Genomic DNA, 23492 nt, shown 5'->3' with positions numbered 1-23492 from the left:
AAAAAACTCAGCACCCATACGAAATGTCATACAGTATTTATACAGTATGACATTTAGGATTCAATTCACCAACTTGTGTTGACAGTTGAGTTATGCCTGTTTGCCTTGACTTTTTCTTTCCTTCCATTTCATATTAGACTCTCCCAACATCCACTCTTGCACTCGTGATACTGAAGCTTGAATGTTTGCAAACCTTTATAATTTTTCACACTGTCTGATGGCAGTATTGTAAAGCTATTTCAAGGAGATACAGACACTTATTGTCTTCATACCTGTCTGTGTGTGTCAATAAGTGTAGCTTGAATTGGGTCCATAAAAACAGGAAACTAGCAGAGAGAACACGTCATTAACTTGACGACAAACTGAAACCGTTTTGTGTGTGTGTGCGTGCGCGCAGTGCAGCTGACAGAGAAAAGGGCTTGTGGATAATGACTCTCTTCCTAACACATCCTTGTCTTATTGACGCTTCCTGTGGATTATGCCATATTTCCTTCCCACAAACCACACACACACACATACATGGGGGATAAACAGGATGCATACAGCTTCACTTTAATTATTAGAGGCAAAGTTTCCCTTCATTAAGTTGCATTAATGTATTATTAGGCTTCTTAGACCACATTACCTAACCTTCCTGCCTACACACACATACACACACACACACCCTCAGCAGTGCTGGAGCACAAGGTCAGTTTGTGTGCATGATACAGGGAAATACAGAGCAACTGACAATTTTTAAAGTGTGTCAGAACTTGTCTTCAAAATATGTTGGCTGGGCATTGACACTCGATTGCCCAAGTGATCACAAAGTGCACACAGCAACTGGGGTGACCCATACATCTTTAACTTTAGAGAACAAGATGGTGTTTCTCTGAATTTCATAGCCCCATAGTTTCACTCAGTCTCTTTCATGACCTGGCTGGAGAATTATCTTTCTCATGACAATTTTGAAGTTGGCCACCAGTTAGTCGGTACTGCCGCTGTGTAGTTTATCATTGCCATTTTTATCAATCAAATGCTTTAATGTGGGTTTGACTCATAATCCTGAAGGTTATCTGTGTTCCTGAAAGACGAAGGTATTGTTTGAGTTGACTCACTTGTGGTATTTGCTTAAAAGATCCATTTGTATATGATTTTCTTTGTTGCTCAACTGAATCATATTTGTATATTAGCATGGGAATGCACATCAACTTCTTTCCCACGCACAAAACGCAGCAAGACAAAACTTAATCTGCATGAGGTCACTCTACTGTTCGACTTGCATTGTTCTTGTATTCAGTAAGATTATTCTACCTGTGATTTCAAAACGTTCATCAGACTAAAATAAATATTTTGTTTAGCTATGATTCTTAAGGTCAATAATTTCTGGTTTGATAAATGTCTTAAAAACATAATGGAAAGTCAAGTGTTGACGTTCCATGTGGTTGCCCCCCCTCCTGTTCTGCACACATGCAAGGTTAGCTGATATTAGTCAGTCACGTTTCACTCTGACTCACCGTCCAGTCTCTCTCTCATTGTGTTCAGTTTCTCGTGCTTTGAAGTCACCTCACGTTTCAAAGACTATTTTCAACTGCACAGATTCACACACAAGTGATTTTCTGTATCTTTCCTTGTATGTGTGTTTATTTGTATGTGACAGGGAGTGAAATTTAGTGTGATTGAGCCTGTTATCACTCTTGTGTTTGTTTGTTTCTGAAGTCCTGTACACAGGCAGGGAAATCTGCTGGTAAAATGTCACTCCCTTTCGAGAACGAGCTGCGTATGCAAACGAAATGACAGGTCGCCATGCGTATTAAACTTAGATATGAGAAAACTGAAGAAATACATCAAACAGTAGTATGATGAATACTGCCAAAAAGGCCAGCATGTTTACGGTTGCTTGGCAGCACAGTCATTTGCTCCGGGATGTCACTCTTATTGGCGATTAGTGATGTTTCTCAGAAAGTTCTGAAGTAAATCATCTTGATTTTAAATCCTAAAAATAGAACATGTTTGAAAATGATAAGAGCAGTTCCAATTGTCCACACGTAAATTAAGGATGTGTACAAGTGGATCAGTAAACATCTTACACCACAAGATAATCTGGGCTAAACCTCCAAGCCATACAAAGTTCCAGATCAGATTTCTCTTGGAGCAAATTCTGCTGAAACTGACCAAATTATCCATTGTTCTCCCATCGTAACCCCAACTAATACCCTGATTCCAAATAGTTGGATTTCTGTATGAACGAGAAACACAAGGCAATATATTTAATGTATTATCAGTTACATTGATTTTTGTACAATTGCCATACTCAATTTAATAAGTTAAAGTGTCTTGATCAGATATGAGAGGAAAGGGTCACCCAGGTAGTAATAATAATCTGCAAAAAACAAGGAGAAACTTGGCTGAGGCTAATCACTTTATGAAGCATATAATTGAGCAAAGTACTACATGTGCTCACACACACCTTTAATGCATTTTTAGTCAATATAGTTTGTTGGGAAGTGATAGCATTCAGTTTTTTATTTGCCTTTCGAATGTGCCCTGACACCTTTAGAATTGGAATTATCCATGAACTGGAAAATATTTTTGTGGTTTCTTGTTTCATAAAATTAAGATGTTCTGAATTATAACTTGCAAATCTGAGTGTTTACACCAATAATCAATCACAATCTGGATTCATATGTGTTTGCTTGTGAATATTTATTCAAATAATATTAGTGAGGTGTTAGAGGAATGTTGATGACGGCTATTTAATCTATCTTTCTGCTCAGCGTTTCATAGTTTACATGTAGTTGCTTACTTTATCATTGTGTTTATGGTTAAGATGAAAAAAAGGATGATGTTGCCATTAATCTAAGCATTATTCATGGTGTCCAGTAAACCACATCAAAGTATGACTGCACATATATTTAAAAGACACTAATTGATTTTCCCTGACAGGTTCTTCCTCATTCTCAAGAAAATCCCATATGATGCTACTCTGGGGCTCTAATCACTATCAGCTTAATGATTCATAAAATGATTAGTAAGTTAAAAGTAATTAGTCATTTACCAATAATTGCCTGCCTAACAGAAAGCTACTAGAGTCAGAAATCAGAATAAGAGTCTGGAAGCCTTGTCTGTTTGATACAGAATAAATATTTTATGCTATGCTATTATGTGTTTTAACATTGATAGTGACTGTGTCTGCATTAGATTTTCAATAATTGTACTCTATCAAGCTAACTTGAACTTGCGGGCAAACACCCTGCAGGATGATATTTCAGCGTGGTCACTTTCATCCTACAAGTGACTTTAGAGGCCTTTTTATCTTACATGAATCCATTTGATTGTCATTTCAAACATAGATAAATCCAGTTTTGTCTGGAGACGATGGGTGTGTGTGTGTGTGTGTGTAGTTTCTTCTTCAAGCAGTTTATCCCATTAATATGGGATGGGTGAGAAGCCGACAGTTCATGTGATTGGGGGAAGGCTCTTGTGCCTCGCCTTTAGCTGGTGCCTTGATGCTATAGCTGTGAAGTGAAATGAATAACAGTGGGATGATTCACATACATGTCAATGAAGATTGGATCAAATTGAAATAAAGTGCAAAGGGACAGCCCATTTATTGCCTGACTACAATCAGAAGGCAGCCCACCTAGGTGCATATGTAAGCACACACACACAACACACACACACAAAAAAAAGCATACTTGTGTGTGTCGATGGATTTATGGTGTCTATGTATTCTGATTACCCCTCCCTCAGACTAATGCAATGTGTATGTGTGTGTTCTCATTACAGCTCTCCATAACTAATGAAGTATGTGGTGCGTCTGCATGTCTAAGGGTGTGTGTTAAATTGAACTGCGGTTCTGCTCTGCTGTGTTCAGGCTGTTTCATTAAGTGATAAAGTTTACTGATGACTCCAGTGGGATCATTATTTATTTGGCTCTCCCTTCGCTCTGCAGTAGCCACCTTGATCTTTACAAATGACCTGCTACATAGGCTGACAGAGGTCATTTGACAAATGACTTGCTGTTCACTTAGTGGACAACTGACATCGTATTTACATCGTATTTACACATATTTAGATTATATAATATCAGTTATGTACCTATCAAATTGAAAAAGATCGTCTTTGCGCAGTTAAAAAACAAGCAAACAAAACTTGTTACGCACAACCCAAATATACCGTATTTTGATTAATTTCTATAAAAACATAATTACATGTATAGCTAATATAAAATGCCTTATGAGACACAATAATTAAGATTCTATGTCGATGTTTGAAGATATTAAGGACTGGAAGCAAGAGTGTTAACTTAAGAATTCTGTCACAACTCTGTGTGTTGACTGTTATAGCTCTGCCTGCTCATGCACTTGTGCATGTTTTGTCTTTTCACACCAGTGTAACTAGAACCAAAATCATTCTACACCAAACCAGAGCAAGCAAGTATTTTAGGGAACATTGTGAAAAGCAGGTTAAGAAAGTCTTTCTGACAGTTTGACAGGTATGTGAAGCCGTCAAATGTCTGTGTCTCTTAACCAGTCATATGTCTGTCATTTCTCCACTTTCAAACATAAAAGTTGGTGTTTTTCTTTGTTTATTTTTTTCTTTTACTCTGTCATCGAATCAAATTACTACAAAATACCAGAATGCAGCAGCCAACATTTCTTAAACGGTGTCCTTTTTTTGTGCGCTCTATGTGTTGATGCCTTTTGTCCATCAGCCAGTCATCCCAACTGCATTGATACAAATGCTGAATAAGAACACACTGTTATGGATATAAAACGTTATAAAATGTATACTTGTATTTATTCTTGTCATTCCAGTGCACATGCACACAATCTGAATTAGACAAACACATTGTCCATTCAACATCAACTATCATGTTTTATGTCTAAGAACATTTTACATTTATTTGCCGAAAAGCCATTTAGCAGTCTTGGATTTGAACCATTGTTTGGCTGTGCATCATTCTGAAGTCCTTCTGTTGTCTGTTCACTCACTTGTGCCTCCTCAGTCTTTCCTTACGGTCCTCTCCTTCATCATTTATGCTGGAAGTTAATCAGCAAAGTGAGGGATAACCAAGCCCACTTTATGTCTTCTCTCTTTGTCCCTGTAAACTGAGCTACTACATGATGGTGCAATTACCTCCAACTGCCACGGGTAAATCAAGCACTGAAGCATCTGAGTGATCGCTCTCAGTCCTCTAGTCTAAAGTGTCCTTATTATTGTCCTTTTCTAAGATTTCTTCTTTCTCCACTTTAGGAAGACATTCTTTTTTTGTTAGATATGCAGTGGACTGTACATGAGATGTTTTCCATTCAATACATTTATGTAATGAAATCCACATAAGCGTACATCCATGACAGTATTCAGTAACTCTCCGCATGGTCATTGTATTATAAACATGTCACCACCCTGTTGTGCCATCCACGTTGTTTGACTTGGTGCAACTGGTTTGAAACGGTGGAGGTTGCTCAGAGGATCAGTTGCTGTTAAAGACGGCTCCATCACCAACTTGTTGCACCGTCTCCAAAGACAACCGTACTCGGAATACAACGGATATGAAAATCTTTTCCATTTTTTATGGAAACCAGCCAAAGAATCATCAGAAAACAAACCAGAAACGTTGGCTGAATAGTTCAGTAAAAAGAAGCTGCAGATAAACAGCAGAGAGACATAACAAATAATTGTTTCCCTTTTCCTTAAACAGTGTCCATTAATGTCATAAATAGACAAAAATAAATTGTATTTAGTGATTGGTGCAATTGAAGCATTTTCTAAACCAAATTTAAAGATTCACAATGTAATCTAATTTTGTTAATCAATAATGACCCAGAAAATATTGAGGAGTACTTTTGTTGTTACTATCACACACTCCTAGTGACAATTATACAAACTGCTTTGTGATACTTAATGATTAAAATAATTAAAATATTATTTTTGTCAACAAAGTGATGGAACAGTTGGCCAATATATTTTGTTTTTCATTTTACAGCTGAGTGATAATGTAGTAATGGATACACATTTATTTTGAGATACATTAATAGAGTGTAGGAAGTTTTAAGTGACTGAATGTACTTGACTTGAATGAAAAGGTGAAAGAGGTGTTGTGGTTTTGTTTGAACCTTTTGTAAAATCAGAATATTGTTAATTTTAAGAGTATTTAAGTGGACGAATTGCTTAGTGTAGGACTTCACATTCATACTGAAAACCCCACTGCTCTTCCTCACAGATGCTCTGATTATGACCGATTACGACTGATTTTTCACAAAATATGCTGAGCTTCTGTATTCATCAATTTTTTACGCCTTTAGTTTTCACTGTCATCCCAGCTGCTGTTGCTAATTCTCTTCTCCACACATTATAATGAAGCTGTAAGATCACATGTTAATTTGATTTCTATTTAGATGCTGAGTTTGAGTCGAGACAGCTGCTTTCTAAACTTCATACATTAAAACAAACCAAATCTCAACAGCCCATCCCTTTCCTGACTTCATCTGTTTCTCTCTCTGTTACTGCCCATTCACTGTGCTACAGCAGCCTGCATGTGCCAAACATTACCATTTCAGAGAACACACACTGGAGGGCAGATGGGCAGCACAACCTTTTTTTCTGGCAGATGAATAAATATTTACATTCCCAGATTGCCATTCTTCCTTTCTCATCCTTCCACTCCTATTTCTTTCCTCTGAAAGCCGTTCCTCTTATTCCTGCTGTCACTTTCGGGGCTCGTGTGCTCCTATGGTCTCGTCTACATCTATCTAATCAGAGGCCACTCAGGCATCTGTTGTGCAAACACGGTTGCATACTAAAGCACATATTTTAAGTATATGATGACAAACATAATTGTATATATATGAAAACGCAAATACACAAGTGTGCATGAGGGCTTTTGCAAACAAAGAAGCAATGATAATTGTGCTGAACAACATGGTATATATTTTTTTCAAGTTTAATTAAGCGTATTTAGGCAGATGGCAGGTTGTCTGCTTATTCTACATTTTAATTAAAATATGTTTTATTTATATATATATATATATATATATATCCTCCTGAGATCCAGCATGTCCTCTGTAGTGGACATTTGTCCATTACAGAGAATGCATGTCAACGGGCTGATGACGACGAATATATTCATTAGATAGAATGTTAGGGTACAGGTACAGTCACACAGTAGCATGTATTACAGTACAAATAAAGTCAAACATCCTGTCTAAAAGGAGCATTTCAAAAAAGCCCTTGCGGTCTTGTTTCCGTTGAAAGTCCTTAGTACATAAATCATCGACATTTAACAAAAAAAATTTAACAATACAACTTTATCAATAAAAATGAAAATAAAACCAATATTATTACTCAATTTATGCAACATAACAATAAAAATTTTAAAAAATTACACCACATATGCTAAATAACAATAAATTAAAAATAAATTCCACCACAGATGCAGAATGACAATAAATTACGATAAATTCCAAGAACACTTAATATGTGCAACGTAGGTGGACAAAAAAAGGGTGTGGGGGATTGATCCGGAGAGAGTCGTGATGACTATCTCCGTTTCTGGCCCCCTGAAAGGTGTATTTTCAGGCCCGTTTTGAATCCTCCTGGGTCTCAGGAGGATATAGCATCATCCGTAATAGGATAAATAACAGTAAAACCTTTGTTCATACCTGCAATTGAAATTATTGCAGGTGTAAACAAAAGTTAATTCCAACTTGAAGATAAAACCAGTTTGAAGAAAAATTACGGTTTTCTTGCATTATTTTAATTGAAAGGAAGTTACACTGACAACCAGTTGTCTTTTTTGGCCTGAGTTTCTTGTACGCCGTTTCTTGGTATCAGTATGGTTCTTCTTCATTAGTACCATACCTCCAAAGGCTTAAGACGGTTATCTATTGAAACCAGGAGAAAAACAACTTGTTTTCCCTTGTCACTTTCATTTAATTTCTCTAATCATTATTAATGCAATGTCTTCAGGGAGTGTTTTATTTATATATATATATATATATATGTAATGTGGTATTGATATTGCATTAATTAGCAATAATTCATATGAGTTATTTCAAATGTTTGTTTTTAAAATCCCTTTAGGAGAGGAATGTTTTTTTGAGATTACAGGCTGTACAAATGCTTTGAATGTGTCACATCAACTGACAGCAATTGCACACCTTAATAATCTTGTGGGTACACAACAGCTCAGAAGGCACTCTTGGTTCCATCAAAACTGAATTGCTGTACCTTCCCATTTTCAGCATTGCTTCTTTAATTATTAAGCCTACAGGTTCCAAATATTCCTTTGTTTAACAAAAATTAAGGATTAAAACTGTATCTTGTATGATGATGATGATGAATATATTTATTAGATAGAATGTTAGAGCAGTACAAGTACAGTCAAACAATAGTATTGAATACTGAGCGTTTGCTTAAGGGGATTCTGATAACAATTAATGTTTTTTTTTTCTCTTAAATTATTTATCTATTCCATTTTGAGATTGTGGTTCTAGATTGTGGTTGCAGAACCAAATGCAGACTTCTCAGTTTTTTTCTCCTTCGTGCTTGTATTGTGTCACATTGTCAGTGATCTTTCTTGCTAAATTTCTGCAACACAGAGGTTAAGCTTCCCTTCTGATGAATGATCAGCACCACCACAATAGCAAAATAACCTTATTTTTTTATATTATCTCTCTTTCAGGGTTTCAGGTATAACCATTGCTACAGATATAATCTGTGGTTTTCCTGGTGAGACAGAGGAAGACTTCCTCGAAACCATGGACTTGGTTAAACTCTACCGATTCCCAAGTCTCTTCATCAACCAATTCTACCCCAGGCCTGGCACTCCTGCTGCCAAGATGGAGCAAGTACCAGCACATATAGTAAGTGTGAGCAAGGAAACGCTATCTTTTATCTGACATTTCCGATGTGGACTAAAAATAACTCAATTCCATGGTGGGAATGCAAAAAACCCTCCTTGTCGTCGGGGATTGTATCACCAAATAATTTTCCGGGGTTTATTGGAAAGTGAAAGCCTTTGTTGGAACATTGTCTCGTGCTTGTTGTTTGATGCATTGTTTGGTAAATCCACAGTCAACAGTGGTGCAATAACCATCCATCCTCATTTCAGTCCCTGCCATTAATTTGCAATCAGCTTACTTTAAGTTTATTTGGTATTTTCATTATATTCTTCTAAAATAATCAATTGAAGCCAATAACATACAATACATACAATACACATCGAGTTAAATTAAGTTCTATTCTGTGCTGTATTTACTTGGGAATGAGCAAGAATAATTGGTGCTTATTTAACAGCTTGGTTACAACAGTTATCAAACTATCAAATATACGCAATGGCACACATGTTACTTGCACTTCATGCGAGATATGTTTTCATTGACTTTTTTCCTTAGGGTTTGACCTTCTATATTGCTATACCCTATACTGTATGTTTTTATCTCCTTATATTTTTTTCCCACTCTTAACCATCAAAGTGTTGACACTTCTCTTTCAAGTAGAGTGTCTGCATAAGGCAGTCTCTTTTTCGCTTCTTCCTCCTATTTCCCTTCATTCTCTGTGGAGAATCTGAGTGTGTCTCGGAAGGATCAGTCCCCTCATACACACATCACTAGTTCTTCTTATCTTTTTTCCCATCTCCTTCCTTTCTCCTCCATCTGTCTTATCTGACTTTTATTGTCAGCAATTGGCTGTCAGCAAGCATCTATGCGAGACTTTCACACACGCAGCCCTTTGACTGTCAGAATGTGTCAAGTTGGTGGTAAATTTGGTGTTGGTGTCAAATCAAAGTTGTTGGGTTTTTTTTACATATAAAATAATTGTGATCAAATTTTTACTTAAACTACATACTTAAACTTATATCTTAAATTTATACATGGTCACAGAATAAACATTTAAAGATCATCACTATAGCACACCAACGTTTCATCTCAGCTCTGCCTAAAGAAATTATAATATTGGTTTTCTGAAATAATTCTCCCTTTTTATATATTTTCCCTGTCTAAAGGTGCACAAAATCTGAACTTTTGAGGCCATAAATAATAACCGGAAAATGATAATTATTTTTCTTTTTTAAGAATGCCTGGATTATATTGATTTGCGTCATGTTTAAGTTCAAGTATCGGCTGGTTCTGATCCATTATTATTATTATAGCCAATCAATTAATCAGTTTGCTTCTGGCTAATATTTTGTAGATAATTTAATTGAGGTCTGTCAAATTGAAAAGGGTTGGTTGTTCATTTTTTAAAATAAATATTTGGTAGTTTTATTAATAATTCATTGAAAATGAAATGTACATTTTAATTCCATAGGGTGGCACAGTAGCATGGTGGGTAGCACTGTCGCCTCACAGCAAGAAGGTTCAATTCCCATTTGTGTGTCGTTTTTTATGGTCTCTCCATGTCTGCATGGGTTTTTTTCCGGGTTCTCTGGTTTCCTCTTACCTCAAAACATATGCAATTTAGGTGAATTGATTACTCCAACTTGTCTGCCTGTAAACATTATCGTCTTGTGTTGTCTTTAAATGATGCCATCTCAATGTTGGTATTTAAGTGAATTGTTAGTATATTTGTGTTTGACATAGAGAAGTAAAAGGGAGGGATACAAAATTAGAATTAACTAGTACACCTGCTTCGGTGGTTAAAGCTGCACACATCACATCATCAGTCACTGTGCACCTGTTCATCCACACATACACATAGATGCAAACACAGACACACACACAGCATGTGGTGGAAGCTAGGCGACGTCTGGGCCATGTAGGGTCAGTCATTAATAAAGTGCACCAGATGGTTTGTCTGGAACACAACTATGTTGAATAGCCACAGGAGGGATGGTTGGAGTACTAGATAGAGTAGGAAGTGGATACAGAGGGAGGCCTGAGAGAGAAGGCAAGGAAGGAAGAATGTTGGAAAGATAGCTTAAAGGGAAGGGGAGATGAATGGTGCAAAGAAAGACATAAAGGCCATGTCCATTCTGGGAAATGGAGCACCAATCAGATTTAATTGGCCACTGCCAGTGGTCACCTGCTAAATGTCACTGCTGATAAAGAAGTCAGCCTCACTGTTGCGCTGCGGTGAAGTTTGTGGTCTTACTTTGGTTTATATTAACCCCACATGTGTAGCACACGCTGTCTTATAAAAGCAAGTGCAAATATTTTACGTTCTTATCAGTATGCCACACATAACCTTTTCCATAAATACTATCAGCAGGAGGGGGAAGGATTTCACTCAGGGTGGTTTCAGCGCTGACACTTTTCAGTGACTGTAGTTTCAATCAATTCACTCTGCCTTGCAGTGCAGATAAATCTATGGCGTGTTTGGACTTGAAGGTCATTGTTTCTTTGAGAGATGGGTTCGCATGTTGAAGGAAGTAATTAGGCAGGTTCACTAGGGGTAGGTTTCTGACAGCAGTAGACATCCTGTGTCATAAGCTTGTTAATTGATCTACTATAACTTCCATTCTTTGGAATACAAAATGCACAATGAGTTACTTTTCAAGTCCTTTGAAAGGACCACAAAGAATGTGAAAAGTTATTTTCATGAAAAGCAAACGTTTTAGTGTTTGTTTTTCCACATTTGGTTTTTGGTTATTTAAGGTGCAAGTTTAGCTGTTAATTATTCCTAAAACTTTATAAAGATGAGACAAAACAAATCATATTAGTGCTAATACATGATGTTGTTATTGGTAATATTACCATTGTATTTTTGTTATTACAATGGGAAATATATTGTGATTTGATGACTTGACTTGTTATACCTATTTAATAAAAGAGAATGTATGATGAGACGTAAAGCAGCAGATGGTAGAAATAAGAGACACACAGGGATGGAGGGAGAGATGGGAGCGTGTTGAGAATAAAGGGATGTGAATGCTATTAGCTTGGATCTCCATAATCATCCCCAGCTGACTAAAACTTAGCCTTGATAAATGGACTTTGTGTGTGTGTGGGGGTGTTGAGAATTAGCATCTGCTGTTGAAAAAGAGAAAGCACATGATTATCTATTCCAGTGGCGTTATCCTCTTAATTTCCCCTGGTTGCTATTGTTTAAGAACTCCGTTACCCATAAGGCATCAGTTTGACAGCTGTCAAAGTGAAACAGCTGGCCAGCCAGGAGTAGCTCCTTACCCTAAATCCACTATAATTTATCTATGCCTGGACAAAGATACTATCACACACAAACGCACACACATGTTTTTGTGTGCATACTGTATGTGTTTCAGATGCAGGCCTGTACATGCATCAGGGTAGATAACATTTGAGGAAAGGCAGCTTAACAGGTGGTTAAGTTGCTGTTTGGGGTCAGGTAGGCCTGAACATGAATCATGAGGGTCTAGTATACTAATAATGGAATGGATAACACATTTTGTTTTAATGATCCCAGTTTTAGTTTAATTTTAGTGTAGTTAAATGGTTGTTGTTGTTTTTCTGTTACCTGGCTAGGTCAACGGTATGCTGGTCACTCTAGTCATAACTAGCGCTAGGGATTTAGACAAATGCGAATGTTATGCAGGATGTGGAAAAAAATTATCTCCAGTAGGTCTCAGTATAAAAGCAGTCGGCAAACACAACAGTGCATGTTTTATAAAAACATAATAATAGTTATTTAAAGCTGTATAAAGGTAGTAGGAGTGAACAAAGCATAAATTAAAATGGTGAATTCTTTAAAAATAGAATTGCAAATACATTATATCCACATTGTTGTATATCCAGAGTGTTCAGAGTGAGAATATTCATAAGACCCTTGTCACTTGTAATTATAACATCACGATTAGATATGTAGAATATGCATGTAGTTATAAAGTCTTTTAAAAAATTACTTTATATCTACAATAAATACCTCTCTCACACACACAATCAATCACCACAACTATGCCAACTGCTCTCATCATGCTTTAGGAACTGTTGATCCGTCACACAGACACAACCAGGCACCTTTATTGCCCAAGGTTTCTCTTGGAGTAATACCATGCACAAACGTGCCGTGGGTGTGGGTTCTATAGCATCAACATCTGCCTGTCATTAGGGACAGACAGACGGGTGGACTGGTGAGCCAGAGGCACATTCAATACGGCAAGATCACGGTTACCTTGCCTCACAACACAGTCAGCATGCACACACAGGGACCCACTCATAAAGTAATTGAAGAACTCAAACACATGTAGACACTCATTAATATGTTGCTGGCAGCCAAATAGTCACACATGAACATTTCATGTGTCCTACACATGAACATTTCATGTGTAGGACCTTATTCATTTTGTGTGTGTTCATATAACCTCAAACTTCAGTTTTAGATTTTATTTTGGTTCATGGGATGTATTGAACCGTTTCAGTTCTGCATGTTCGTTTTAGTCCACTTGCGTACCGTTTTAGTTTTTCGGTTTTATGCATTTTTTTCTCATTAGATTTATTACTTGCATGATCTTAGCACTCCGTGCGAAACTAAACTGAGTGTCGGACACCATTGACTGAGAGTGAGGGCTGCTGGTAGCTCAGGGGCATGACTAATGGCATCCTGGCAATTGCAAGTGAGAAGCCTGAGCTGGAAGCCCCTCCCATCTCACTACAATATATTAGTGCAGGGTTATTAGGCCCGAGCGCCTATCCTAGGCGTAAGGGGCTATTGCTTTTGCAACGCAGAAGACGACAAGTTGATGAGCGCAGCTCGTCAACCCTCGACATCCAACTTTGCCATGCTGTTGACGACAACCAACACACTCACGCCGACACACACCGACACTCAACAGCACACACACACACACACACACACCCCGACACTAAACAACACACACGCACACACACAGACACCCACAAACACGAGTTGACGAGCGCAGCGAGTCAACCGTGTTTGTAACTGTCTTCCGATGGTTGACCAACACGCCCACACACACACGACACTCAACAGCACACACACACACACACCCCGACACTAAACAACACACACATACAGACACACACAAACACTTTGTGTTTGTGTGTGTCTGTGTGCCCCCACAGACGCGTAGCCCTCGTCGAGACCATTCCGAAAATGTATTTTGTGTAATAATCGCGCACTCAGAAAAAAAGTTTTATTGTTTTTGCTAAAATTCTTTATTAGGCCCGAGCGCCTATCCTAGGCGTAAGGGGCTATTGCTTTTGCAACGCAGAAGATGACAAGTTGACGAGCGCAGCTCGTCAACCCTCGACAAAGGGTCGAGGGTTGATTAGCTCTACAAATGCAATTGGTAGATCTAATTTGTAGCGTTTGGCTAAAGTTTGCAGTATCTTTTCTGTAATAAGAAAAAAAACATTTCACATTTACTCCCTCTCAGCCAGCTTTTTCCACTCTATTGTAGTTATTCAAACTAAGGCTCTCACAAATGTCCACCTCTGAACCCCCATGTAAGTACCAACGTTACTTCAGAAATCTCAGAGACTCCAGGATCACCAGTAATGAGATGTTTCTTCTTTTTTTCCTGTTATGTTAGAAGGCACACATCTCTTCCTATCACCGTTCTCTGTTCTTTAAACTCTTTCTTTTTTGTCTTTCTCATTACTTGACTTATCTCTGTCTATTTTTACGGATATTACTTTGTCTTTGCCATGTTTTCACACTTTGGAGTGCCTGGCATGCATTTGCGTAAGTCAGTGTGTGAGCTGATGCTGTTTCGTGTGCCTGTGGTGGGTTTTTTTTTCTAGGTGTGTGTGCTATTGAACTGGATAAATTCTGCTGGGAGCTCCTTGGTGGTTGAGAAATCCTTTCTTGTGCTTACATGTCTTCCAGTTCCACATACACACTCACACACAATGGAGCTTCACATAATTTAGAGTGATGGTGGAAATGATGGAGGGATGGAAGTAAAGCGAGAGAATGGTGTTGAGGAGAAATGATTAGAGCCTTGCTCTCACCTAAGTTGCTCCAGGCAGAGAGATTGCGGAAGGACATATGTATCAGGGGAGGATGGGTGAGATGAGTGCAGACAGACTGATTAGTATGAGTATTCCTTCACTGGAGAAAACAGGGAGTGAGGCAGAGGTAGAGCACCAAGGGATACGTGGAAAGGCAGGGAAAACAAGAAAGAAGAAGGATTTGGAGATTATGGAGAGCCCTTTGGCAAGAAGTGAGAGGGAATCAGGTGAAAACAAGCATGAGAGGCTGGTAGGACAGGGCAAGTGATTATAGGACTGTGGATCACAAGAGCCCTGGGTGAACACACAATGTGTAATAGATGGGTAGAATTGGAGCACAAGGAAAAAGTGAAGACCGAGACAGATGGAAGGAATAGAGAGAAGGACCAGGGCTGATGAGAGGTGAGATGATATAAGAATGGGACTTATTTGAGATTTGGGATGCAGTTGAAACAATAGTTGGTCACTTGCCACCTTTAAACACTTTTTAAACAATTTTATTTCACCTTTCCTCCCAGTTTCTTCATTGATTTTGTCTCTTTTCCATTTTTTCTGATCACATTCATTCATTCATTCATCCTCCACACCGCTTCATCCTATTCCAGCAGTCAAGGATTGAGAGGCGGGGTACACCTGCACAAGCCGGCAGTTCATTGCACGCACAGACAATCACTCACACACACACACACACCTAATTTGCATGTTTTTGGTGGTGGGAGGAAGCCGGAGAACCCGGAAAGAACCCACGCAGATACGGGGAGAACATGCAAACTCCTCACAGAAATGCCGCAAGTCGGATTCGAGCCTGTGAATCCGACCGTCTTGCTGTGAGGCAACAGCGCTTACTTACTAGATTTTCATCCTTCTCTGCACATCTTTCTCTCCGTCCTCAAGCTGCAAGCTTGTACAGATATGGCCTCAGGACACTGAATCCAACCATTTGCTTACACTAAAAAGAGGGAGGAGAGAGGATTGCAATGAATGCTTACTCCCTTTAGCTATAATAGCATATATCCTTACCCCCTTAGCCAGACATGGCCTTATCAGTGTGCTAATTAGCACTCTTTGTAACTGCTTTGGCCTCATGTAACTGATTGCATTAACAACTGCCACACATCAAACAGTCATGTCTCATGCTCATGCATCTCATTACACATTAAGGACATGCAAGGTTAAGGAATGGGGGGGGGGGGGTATTCTGCTACAGCTGTTGGGCAAATAAGTGCAATTTTTGCTCATGTGAATTACATTCATTTTATAGATTTAATGAATTACTCAGGGCATTGTTCTAAGCCATAGTGATTTCCCAACCTTCCTTTAATTGACCCAATAACATTTATAAGATAAAACATTGTACCATGTCCAGTTTCTTTGTTTTTAATCTACAAGACTAAGAGGAAGTGAGTGATTTAAGATCTTCATGTTTTGGGGAAGTGTACACAATTGAGATGTAAGTATATACAAACCTGTTTTAGTGACACAAGATGAATTTATCCAACGTACGATACATTGATTAAGCATTAAAATAGACATGCTGTGAATGCTTGTATGATATGATTCCAATTCAAGGATTTACTAGAAACAACAAACAGGCAGACAGCAAAATCAGTTCCTCCTTGCCAGAGGTAATAATTGACCAAGACCTGAGGTTTAAGGGAAGGTCACATTCAAAGACGGCTTCACTGCTGAGAAGCTTGTACTCGGGGAACTGCACCGTTGAATGGACGTGTAATAAAGTATTAATACAGCGTGTGTGACCTTTTCCCCATTTACAGTTGATGAATGGGTACAAGTCCGTACACTCTGTATGTATTATGCATTGCAGTTATATAATTTGAATGAATTTTAAAATGTTTTTTTTTATTATTTTCCATTGTCTACAGAAGAAACAGAGGACTAAAGAGCTGTCACAACTCTTCCACTCTTACAGTACCTATGACCATAAGGTAAGACATTTTTCTGTGTTTGTGGTCTTGGATTATGTCCCTGCTTTTCATTTTAGTTATATTTATTTTAATCTGAGCCCTCAGATGTACAGGCCTCCTCGGGGAAGAGGCCTGTACATTCCACAGTGAAGGCTAAGGACGTGAGAGGAGGTCTGAAATGACCTCCTCTCATAGACAGTATTGCAAATCCAACATAAATACAAGTGTATCCATTTTTATTTTAACATTAACATCAACTTTGTATGATATAAATTAAACATTAAGTGGTTTAATGCAATTGCACAGATAAAAAGGCTTATTCTGCTCTGATAGACTGCATTTATTCCTGCTGTATGTTTCTAAGCCCTCACAGAATAACATGTCAGCTGACTTACTGATAACTTTGCCTATTTCACTATTTATTGTGGATAGTGTGTCAAATCCAATCCTGTTCCATTATAGGCAATCTGATTTCCCCCCACATAAATATTTTTTACATGTCAAGCAAGTTTTCCGTAAATCATCCATGTAGCCTAACCAGTCCTTTTCCTTTTCCATAGATTGTGCAAATGTGCACAGAAATCCCCTTTCATTGCAAACCCAGATAGCCATGAGATATTATTTAATGATAAAAAATCAAATGTCAAGCTTGCTTCCTCCCAGATCATTGACAGTTATGCCTGTCCTTGCCCATGTCCATACTCCGTGGAGATATTGAAGCAAATCAGGTTGGGTTAAGCCCATGTAGCCTTTAGATAGGAATAAATGAAGTCTGATAATGGCCCTGATTTTATGTTAAATTCCCCTGGGTGTCTGGCCTTTAAGCTTATGGTTTATTTCAAGATATTATGTTTACCAACACGTGTGTGTGTGTGTGTGTGTGTGAGAGAGAGAGAGAGAGAGAGAGAGAGAGAGAGAGAGATTTGGATGCACAATTGATGTCTTATACCCATTATTGTTAATACTCATCTTCGTATAGGTAAGGAAAGGTAATCAATTACTGCTCCTTAGCTACAGGCCACAAAGTAAATGCAACAATGTTTTAAATGAACAAATGATTATTATTATTGTTTGTATCAACCTTCTTTCTTAATATCCGGACTGAATCATACATGAGGAAAATGGTTGCATAAAACCAGGGATACCACTGAGAATAATTTGTGTGTGTGTGTTTTCTTTTCTTCATTTGTATTATTTTCTAAATATTCCCATGCATATTGAGCAGAATTGGGGATGTGTTCTTGGCTACTAATTTACGTACACCTCTTGTGTGTGTGTGTGTGTGAGAGAGAGAGATAGAGTATGTGTCTGTGTTTATGATGATTAATGTGATATATCCTATAGCCAGATGGTACTGAACAAGGTCCATCCATCAGTAATGAAAAGACCAGTGGGTAGAAACCTGGCAGAGTCCTTTGTCTAGGGCCAATGCCCCACACCGGACCAACACACACACACAGACTCCCTGAGGGTTCAAGCCTTGCCTTTGGTTTCAGAGTTGGGGTTCTGGTTTGTTCAGTTGATGCCTGAATCCCCCACAAGTGGTGGTAACCACGGAGCTTATGGGTCAAACAGTTCCATTGTCTACTATTCTAACACAACTTCTTTCTCTGACTTTTGAGAATCAACATGAATCGTACTGGTAACCATTATCAACCAGCAATCCTAAAATCGGACTTTAATCACTATTAAAGATTAATCATGGTGACATAATTCCAAAGAAGCAAGTGTTTGCTGCAGTCTACCTGCTGCTCCACATTTCACACATGCTAAGAGACACATACACGTATGCATTGGTCTATATTGACACCAAAGGTGTTAAGTTTCGATCACACCTGAGTTTTAAGCTGCTAGTGGCGGTTTGTTCCCTGCTAATAGTGATATTTTAAGACGGTAACATTACAATCTAAAGCCATTTTTTCCTCTCATGTACTGATATGCATCTTATTCTCCATTTATTCCTCTATTCATTTGTGGATTCGATAATGCACAGCCATACCAGCTTGCTTGTCGTGCTTTTGTCTGTCTGCAGTGACCACAGTTTATTCCCTTGTGGTCCCCAGAAGTCTCTCCCTTTGCTGCATCACTGTGTCATCTGTTGTAAAGTGTTCTCCCTGAAGGGTTGCATGCATGCATGCGTCTATGCAAAAGCTGTTTCTGCCAGAGTAAATACAACCACACTCACCCCACACTGCCATTGTGCCCTGAGAACACAGACACATACATGCATTCTCCATGCTGTGCTCATAAGCCTGGATGACAGGGGTGACAGTTTTCCCTGCGGCAAGAGGTGAGGGACAACCTGTCAACATGGCCGGCTGCACCTGCCCAGCCACATGAGAGATAGAGATAGAGAGAGAGAGAGAGAGAGAACCTGATGGTAGAAGTTGGAGAACGAAGTGGAAGTAGTTAAACAAATAACAGACAAACTCTCCCTTTCAGCCATTCTAAAATCAATTTACTTCATAGAATTTAAAATCATTATTTTATATTTAAAGAAAATGTTTCATTTTCCATACAAGGAGTATTCTGTTTCCAGTTTCCCTTTTGGTGATTTTAAACAATTTATTCTTTGCTAACCCCCAGTATAATTCTGTGTAATTCAATCTAGCTGCTCATTTTATTGCTTTATTGCTTGTTTGTTTTCTTTTTTTGTGACAAAGGTTTTCGTGCAGGTATGTTGCTACTGAGCGATGTAGTTCATTTGTCACTTTCTGTTTGGCCTGTGAATGTATCAGGGCTAAGTGGAGCTTTCACAATCTTATAAGCACTCAGTATTACTTGAGACAAGTCCCACTCGTCCCTGATGCTCTGGGCCATTAAAAGGGCGCATCAATATTGAGTGGCACTCTGTAGAAGATTCACCATCACAGCTCAACGTTTTCAAAGCTGATTATACAGAATGTGTGTTCAGCATGTCTCTATACATTTGTTGTTTTTGTATTTGCATTTGTGCAGTTGCACATCATGATGAGTTTAGCACAATTGTGTTCCTCAGTTTCTGCAATTGTTCAACCTACTATTTTTGACTATATTGAGTCAACAAATGTTTTATATATGGAGGACAACTTATCGGCCTACTCGTTATTGTGTGGCTGATTGCTCACCACGCCATGCCATTAAAGATATTAGATGCCTCCCTCAACAAAACACACTACAGTCTATATGAAAATTTAGTTGCATTGGTGTTAGAATTCAGCGCAAATCGACGGTGAGACTTTTGTTTCTTACTCTGCCTTTCTTTCTTACGTTCTTTGTATACCTCAGCATGATATATGTTCCATTCCTTGTTCACAGCTCGGCTGACTGAAACAAAACAGCATTTAATTAGCACACATGTACATTAGAATCAGCAATTATTTATTGCAGTATAACTACAAGGCATTTGAATTGGTATCTTGGTGCATAAGTCAACAGATTCATAAGCATTAATATATAGAATAGAAAATGTATCTATATACCATTAGGGAGTGCAAACAATTTCGAGGAAAGAGGAAAGGAATCTAGTTATTTCATGTGTGAATATTATTTATGCTTCAAGAACTTCTGCTTTTGCCCTTCCCATTAAAACTCATCTTATTACAGTATCACACATTGAAAGTTTCACACACTTTAAGATAAACATAAACTCAACCAATCTGTGGGTTTAATTCACTTTGGCTTGATGGATAGAAGCTGCATCAGTTCCTTTGATACTTGCTTTAGCTTGGGGGTTTTTCTGTCCGTCTGCTTATCATCCATTGGAAATTACATGTTGACACTGCTTGAAATCTTGCCTTTACTTATTGATTTTGATATCACATACTGTGAGAGTCATTAAATTCTGCACCATTTTTATTTTCAAGATAAAGACATTTAGTGTCAGAGTTTGCTGGACAATGATGGATTATTTAATTCAAGGCAGTGAAACAGTCCGAAATCTGATGATTGAGAGAAAACATTCTGTTACGAAAGGATTTTTATTCTAGAACTATTTGAAGAAATGCTCCCTGGATGGCTGTTTGATGGAAGTTTGATTGGGTGAGATTGATTTTTATGTAGAACATGAAATAGCAATTTGCCATGTTGAAGGTTAATTAGGATAGAATGGCTTTAATTCTTTTTTTAAGTTAGAGAAAAAGCAAGTCATTAGTTTAAGGGTGTAATTACTATTATCATAAGTACAGTACATTATGTATCAAACAATGAATTATTTGATTTGGCCATTTTGAAATATAGCCACTTATTAAATTTGCCCTTGATTAAATTGTTAAACAGTGGTTGGTTATTGGTCTCTAGAAGTATTAGTGTTTTTAAATATATTTTTGGTGGAGTTGAAGAGGGAAATGTACTTATTTGGGAAATCTACAAACACATCCTCATCAGCCCTTTGGTGATTCTTTTCCTCTAGATATGGTATTTTTATTGAAATAGCTTTTGTTTTTCTACATGTCTGCTGTTGTGTAACACTGCTCTTAGGGTAACATGAACTCACCAGCATCCTTTTTCCACTCATTTCTGAAAACAATCTTTACAGATTTGGAGAATTAAAAAATAACACAACACCTACTGAGCAATAAAGCGAAAACGCAGATGGAACAAATGGTACACATACTGAAAAGGATAAAGTGAGACAAAAGAACAAAGATAAACATCTCAAAAATAGACTGAACTAATTAATTATTGAATCAAACATGACAAAGAAAATGAAGTCCCTTTTCAAATCTGACATTTTAGCCCCTCATTGTCATTATTATTAATTATTTTAGGTGTCATCGCTCATTGTGTTGTATATACTGTAGATTAGTGTGTTTGTTTCATTTCTGAAGGCCTCTTAATTGGCTGTTGGGGTCTTATAAATAGCTGTAATTAACAGCCATTGTTCGGTGTGGCATAGATGGAGAAGTTCTACCAAAGCAGCTATAGGAAAGCGATTAGGACCTGGAACTTTTGTTCATTGGGACATTTAGATTGGCAAGGTAAGTCTTCATGAAACTAATAAGGGTTTCCTGTGGAAAGCTAATTCCTTACGTTTTTGTAAGATACTATTCAGCATCAATTTATTTCTTCAAGCAAGATTTATAATGATGCATTAAAATTTTCCACTGTTTCAATTTCAGCTCCTTAACCTGCTCTGCTTTCACATGCTGTATAACACAAGAAATACATGCAAAGCAGTCTTCACTAAAATACATCTCCCTGCCTTTTATTTTGCTGACCAGGTTGACTTTCATTATTAGTTTTCCAGACCAAAAATGTGATCTTCCCCCCAACCTTAGCTGATGTAGCTCCTTTGCCTTAATTAACTATCCTTTATAAATGCATTTCATCTGGCAAAGTTGTAATATCTTGTGTACAGGGCCATTATTTATTTGTTTGATTGACATTGAACATTTCTGGTTTTGTTTGTGTGCGGATGGAAGCATGTTAAGTAAATCCACGTCTGCAAAACTTCAGGCTGGCTGTGATTTATAAAGTCAATTTTATGTCCACTTTTGCGTAAACACATTTCCATCTTTTTTGAGCCTATGCAGTTTTAGTATCATTCCTAAATTCATTCAAACCAGGGCTTTCTTTTACACCACATAGTCTTTTTATTTTAGTTTTCAGTTTGCTATTTCTTTTCCCTATTAGCATAGTCATTTAACAAACATTTGCATAAATCAGCTATTAGAAGTGTAGCAGACCCAGGCACTCATTTTAAATTAAATTGACCTGGACTTGTCTTTTTTTTCTTTTGTGTTTCTGTTTAATCTCTTTCTCTATCATCTATCTCAGTCACATGTGCAGTCCTGCTGTCATATTTTTCCAATAGGTCTGTCTTTGAAAGGAAGTAGTCACAACCTGAGGGCTTGTCAGACAACTTGATGACATGATATTTCCCTTGAAGAAAAACAGCGAGCATTCCGTGCTTTATGGCCTTCTATCTATCTGTTTTATTTTCTCAAACGTACTCTCCAGTTTCAAATCTTTTCGAATTATTGTTTTAACTTTAAATACACACTTCATCTATATTAAAATGTACTTCACAAAACAATAAAACCTAGAAGTAAAATTTGAGACAGAAGAAAAAATATCACACATGATTCCATAAATGTACAGCTATATTTGGTGTGGCAGGCACATTAATCAATTGTGTGGCACCATATGGCATTATTTCAGTATCAATTTCATCCTCTTGAGAGGACTTTGTTTCAGAGACTGTATGGGAGCATAAATTAGATTTTGTTGGATCAAATAGTTTCATTATTTAATGGAATATATGACCTGATACAGGCTTTCTTATACATTGGTTAACATACAGCAAGTTTGACGTAAAGTAATTAAATATAAAAAAAAAAATCTGATGTGGTTAAGCACGATATCAGTAGGTTACAAATAATACATAAAATCAGTGGAAGGGTGTACATTTGCATTTCTTATTGGTAATTTTTCAATCAATCCATTTGGGCTGCTGTTGCTATGGTGATTTTATAAGAGCAACACGCATGCTGGGTATTATTGTAGTGTACAATGTAAACTAATCCCGCAAGATGATGCTTCACTGACTGGTTGTATGCCCGAAATTAAGTGTGCTCTAATTTCCGTTGATGAGATGCATCATGTTAGAATTTCAACAATTCTGAATGTGTTTGTTGTAGATAATGGCATTTATTTAGTGTACTGAGTGGCTTGTAGTCATGTCATATTCAGCTTTTCTTGAAAGTATAAT

At 37.7% G+C, this 23492-nt stretch overlaps 1 protein-coding gene across 1 annotated transcript in view; it reads left to right on the top strand.

Moving 5' to 3' along the window:
• The window catches only part of cdkal1 (CDK5 regulatory subunit associated protein 1-like 1), a 123834-nt gene that overhangs the window by 76960 nt on the left and 23382 nt on the right, over positions 1–23492 (top strand). Inside the window, exons 11-12 of the mRNA XM_068758811.1 lie at positions 8669–8849; positions 16760–16822. Coding sequence (XP_068614912.1) covers positions 8669–8849; positions 16760–16822 — 244 coding nt within the window. The remainder of the gene's footprint in view (positions 1–8668; positions 8850–16759; positions 16823–23492) is intronic.

This window comes from Brachionichthys hirsutus, chromosome 3 (genome assembly GCF_040956055.1).
Source record: "Brachionichthys hirsutus isolate HB-005 chromosome 3, CSIRO-AGI_Bhir_v1, whole genome shotgun sequence".
Classification (NCBI taxonomy): domain Eukaryota; kingdom Metazoa; phylum Chordata; class Actinopteri; order Lophiiformes; family Brachionichthyidae; genus Brachionichthys; species Brachionichthys hirsutus.
Note: the sequence above shows the minus strand (reverse complement) of the source record. Positions and strands in the feature narration are given on the sequence as shown.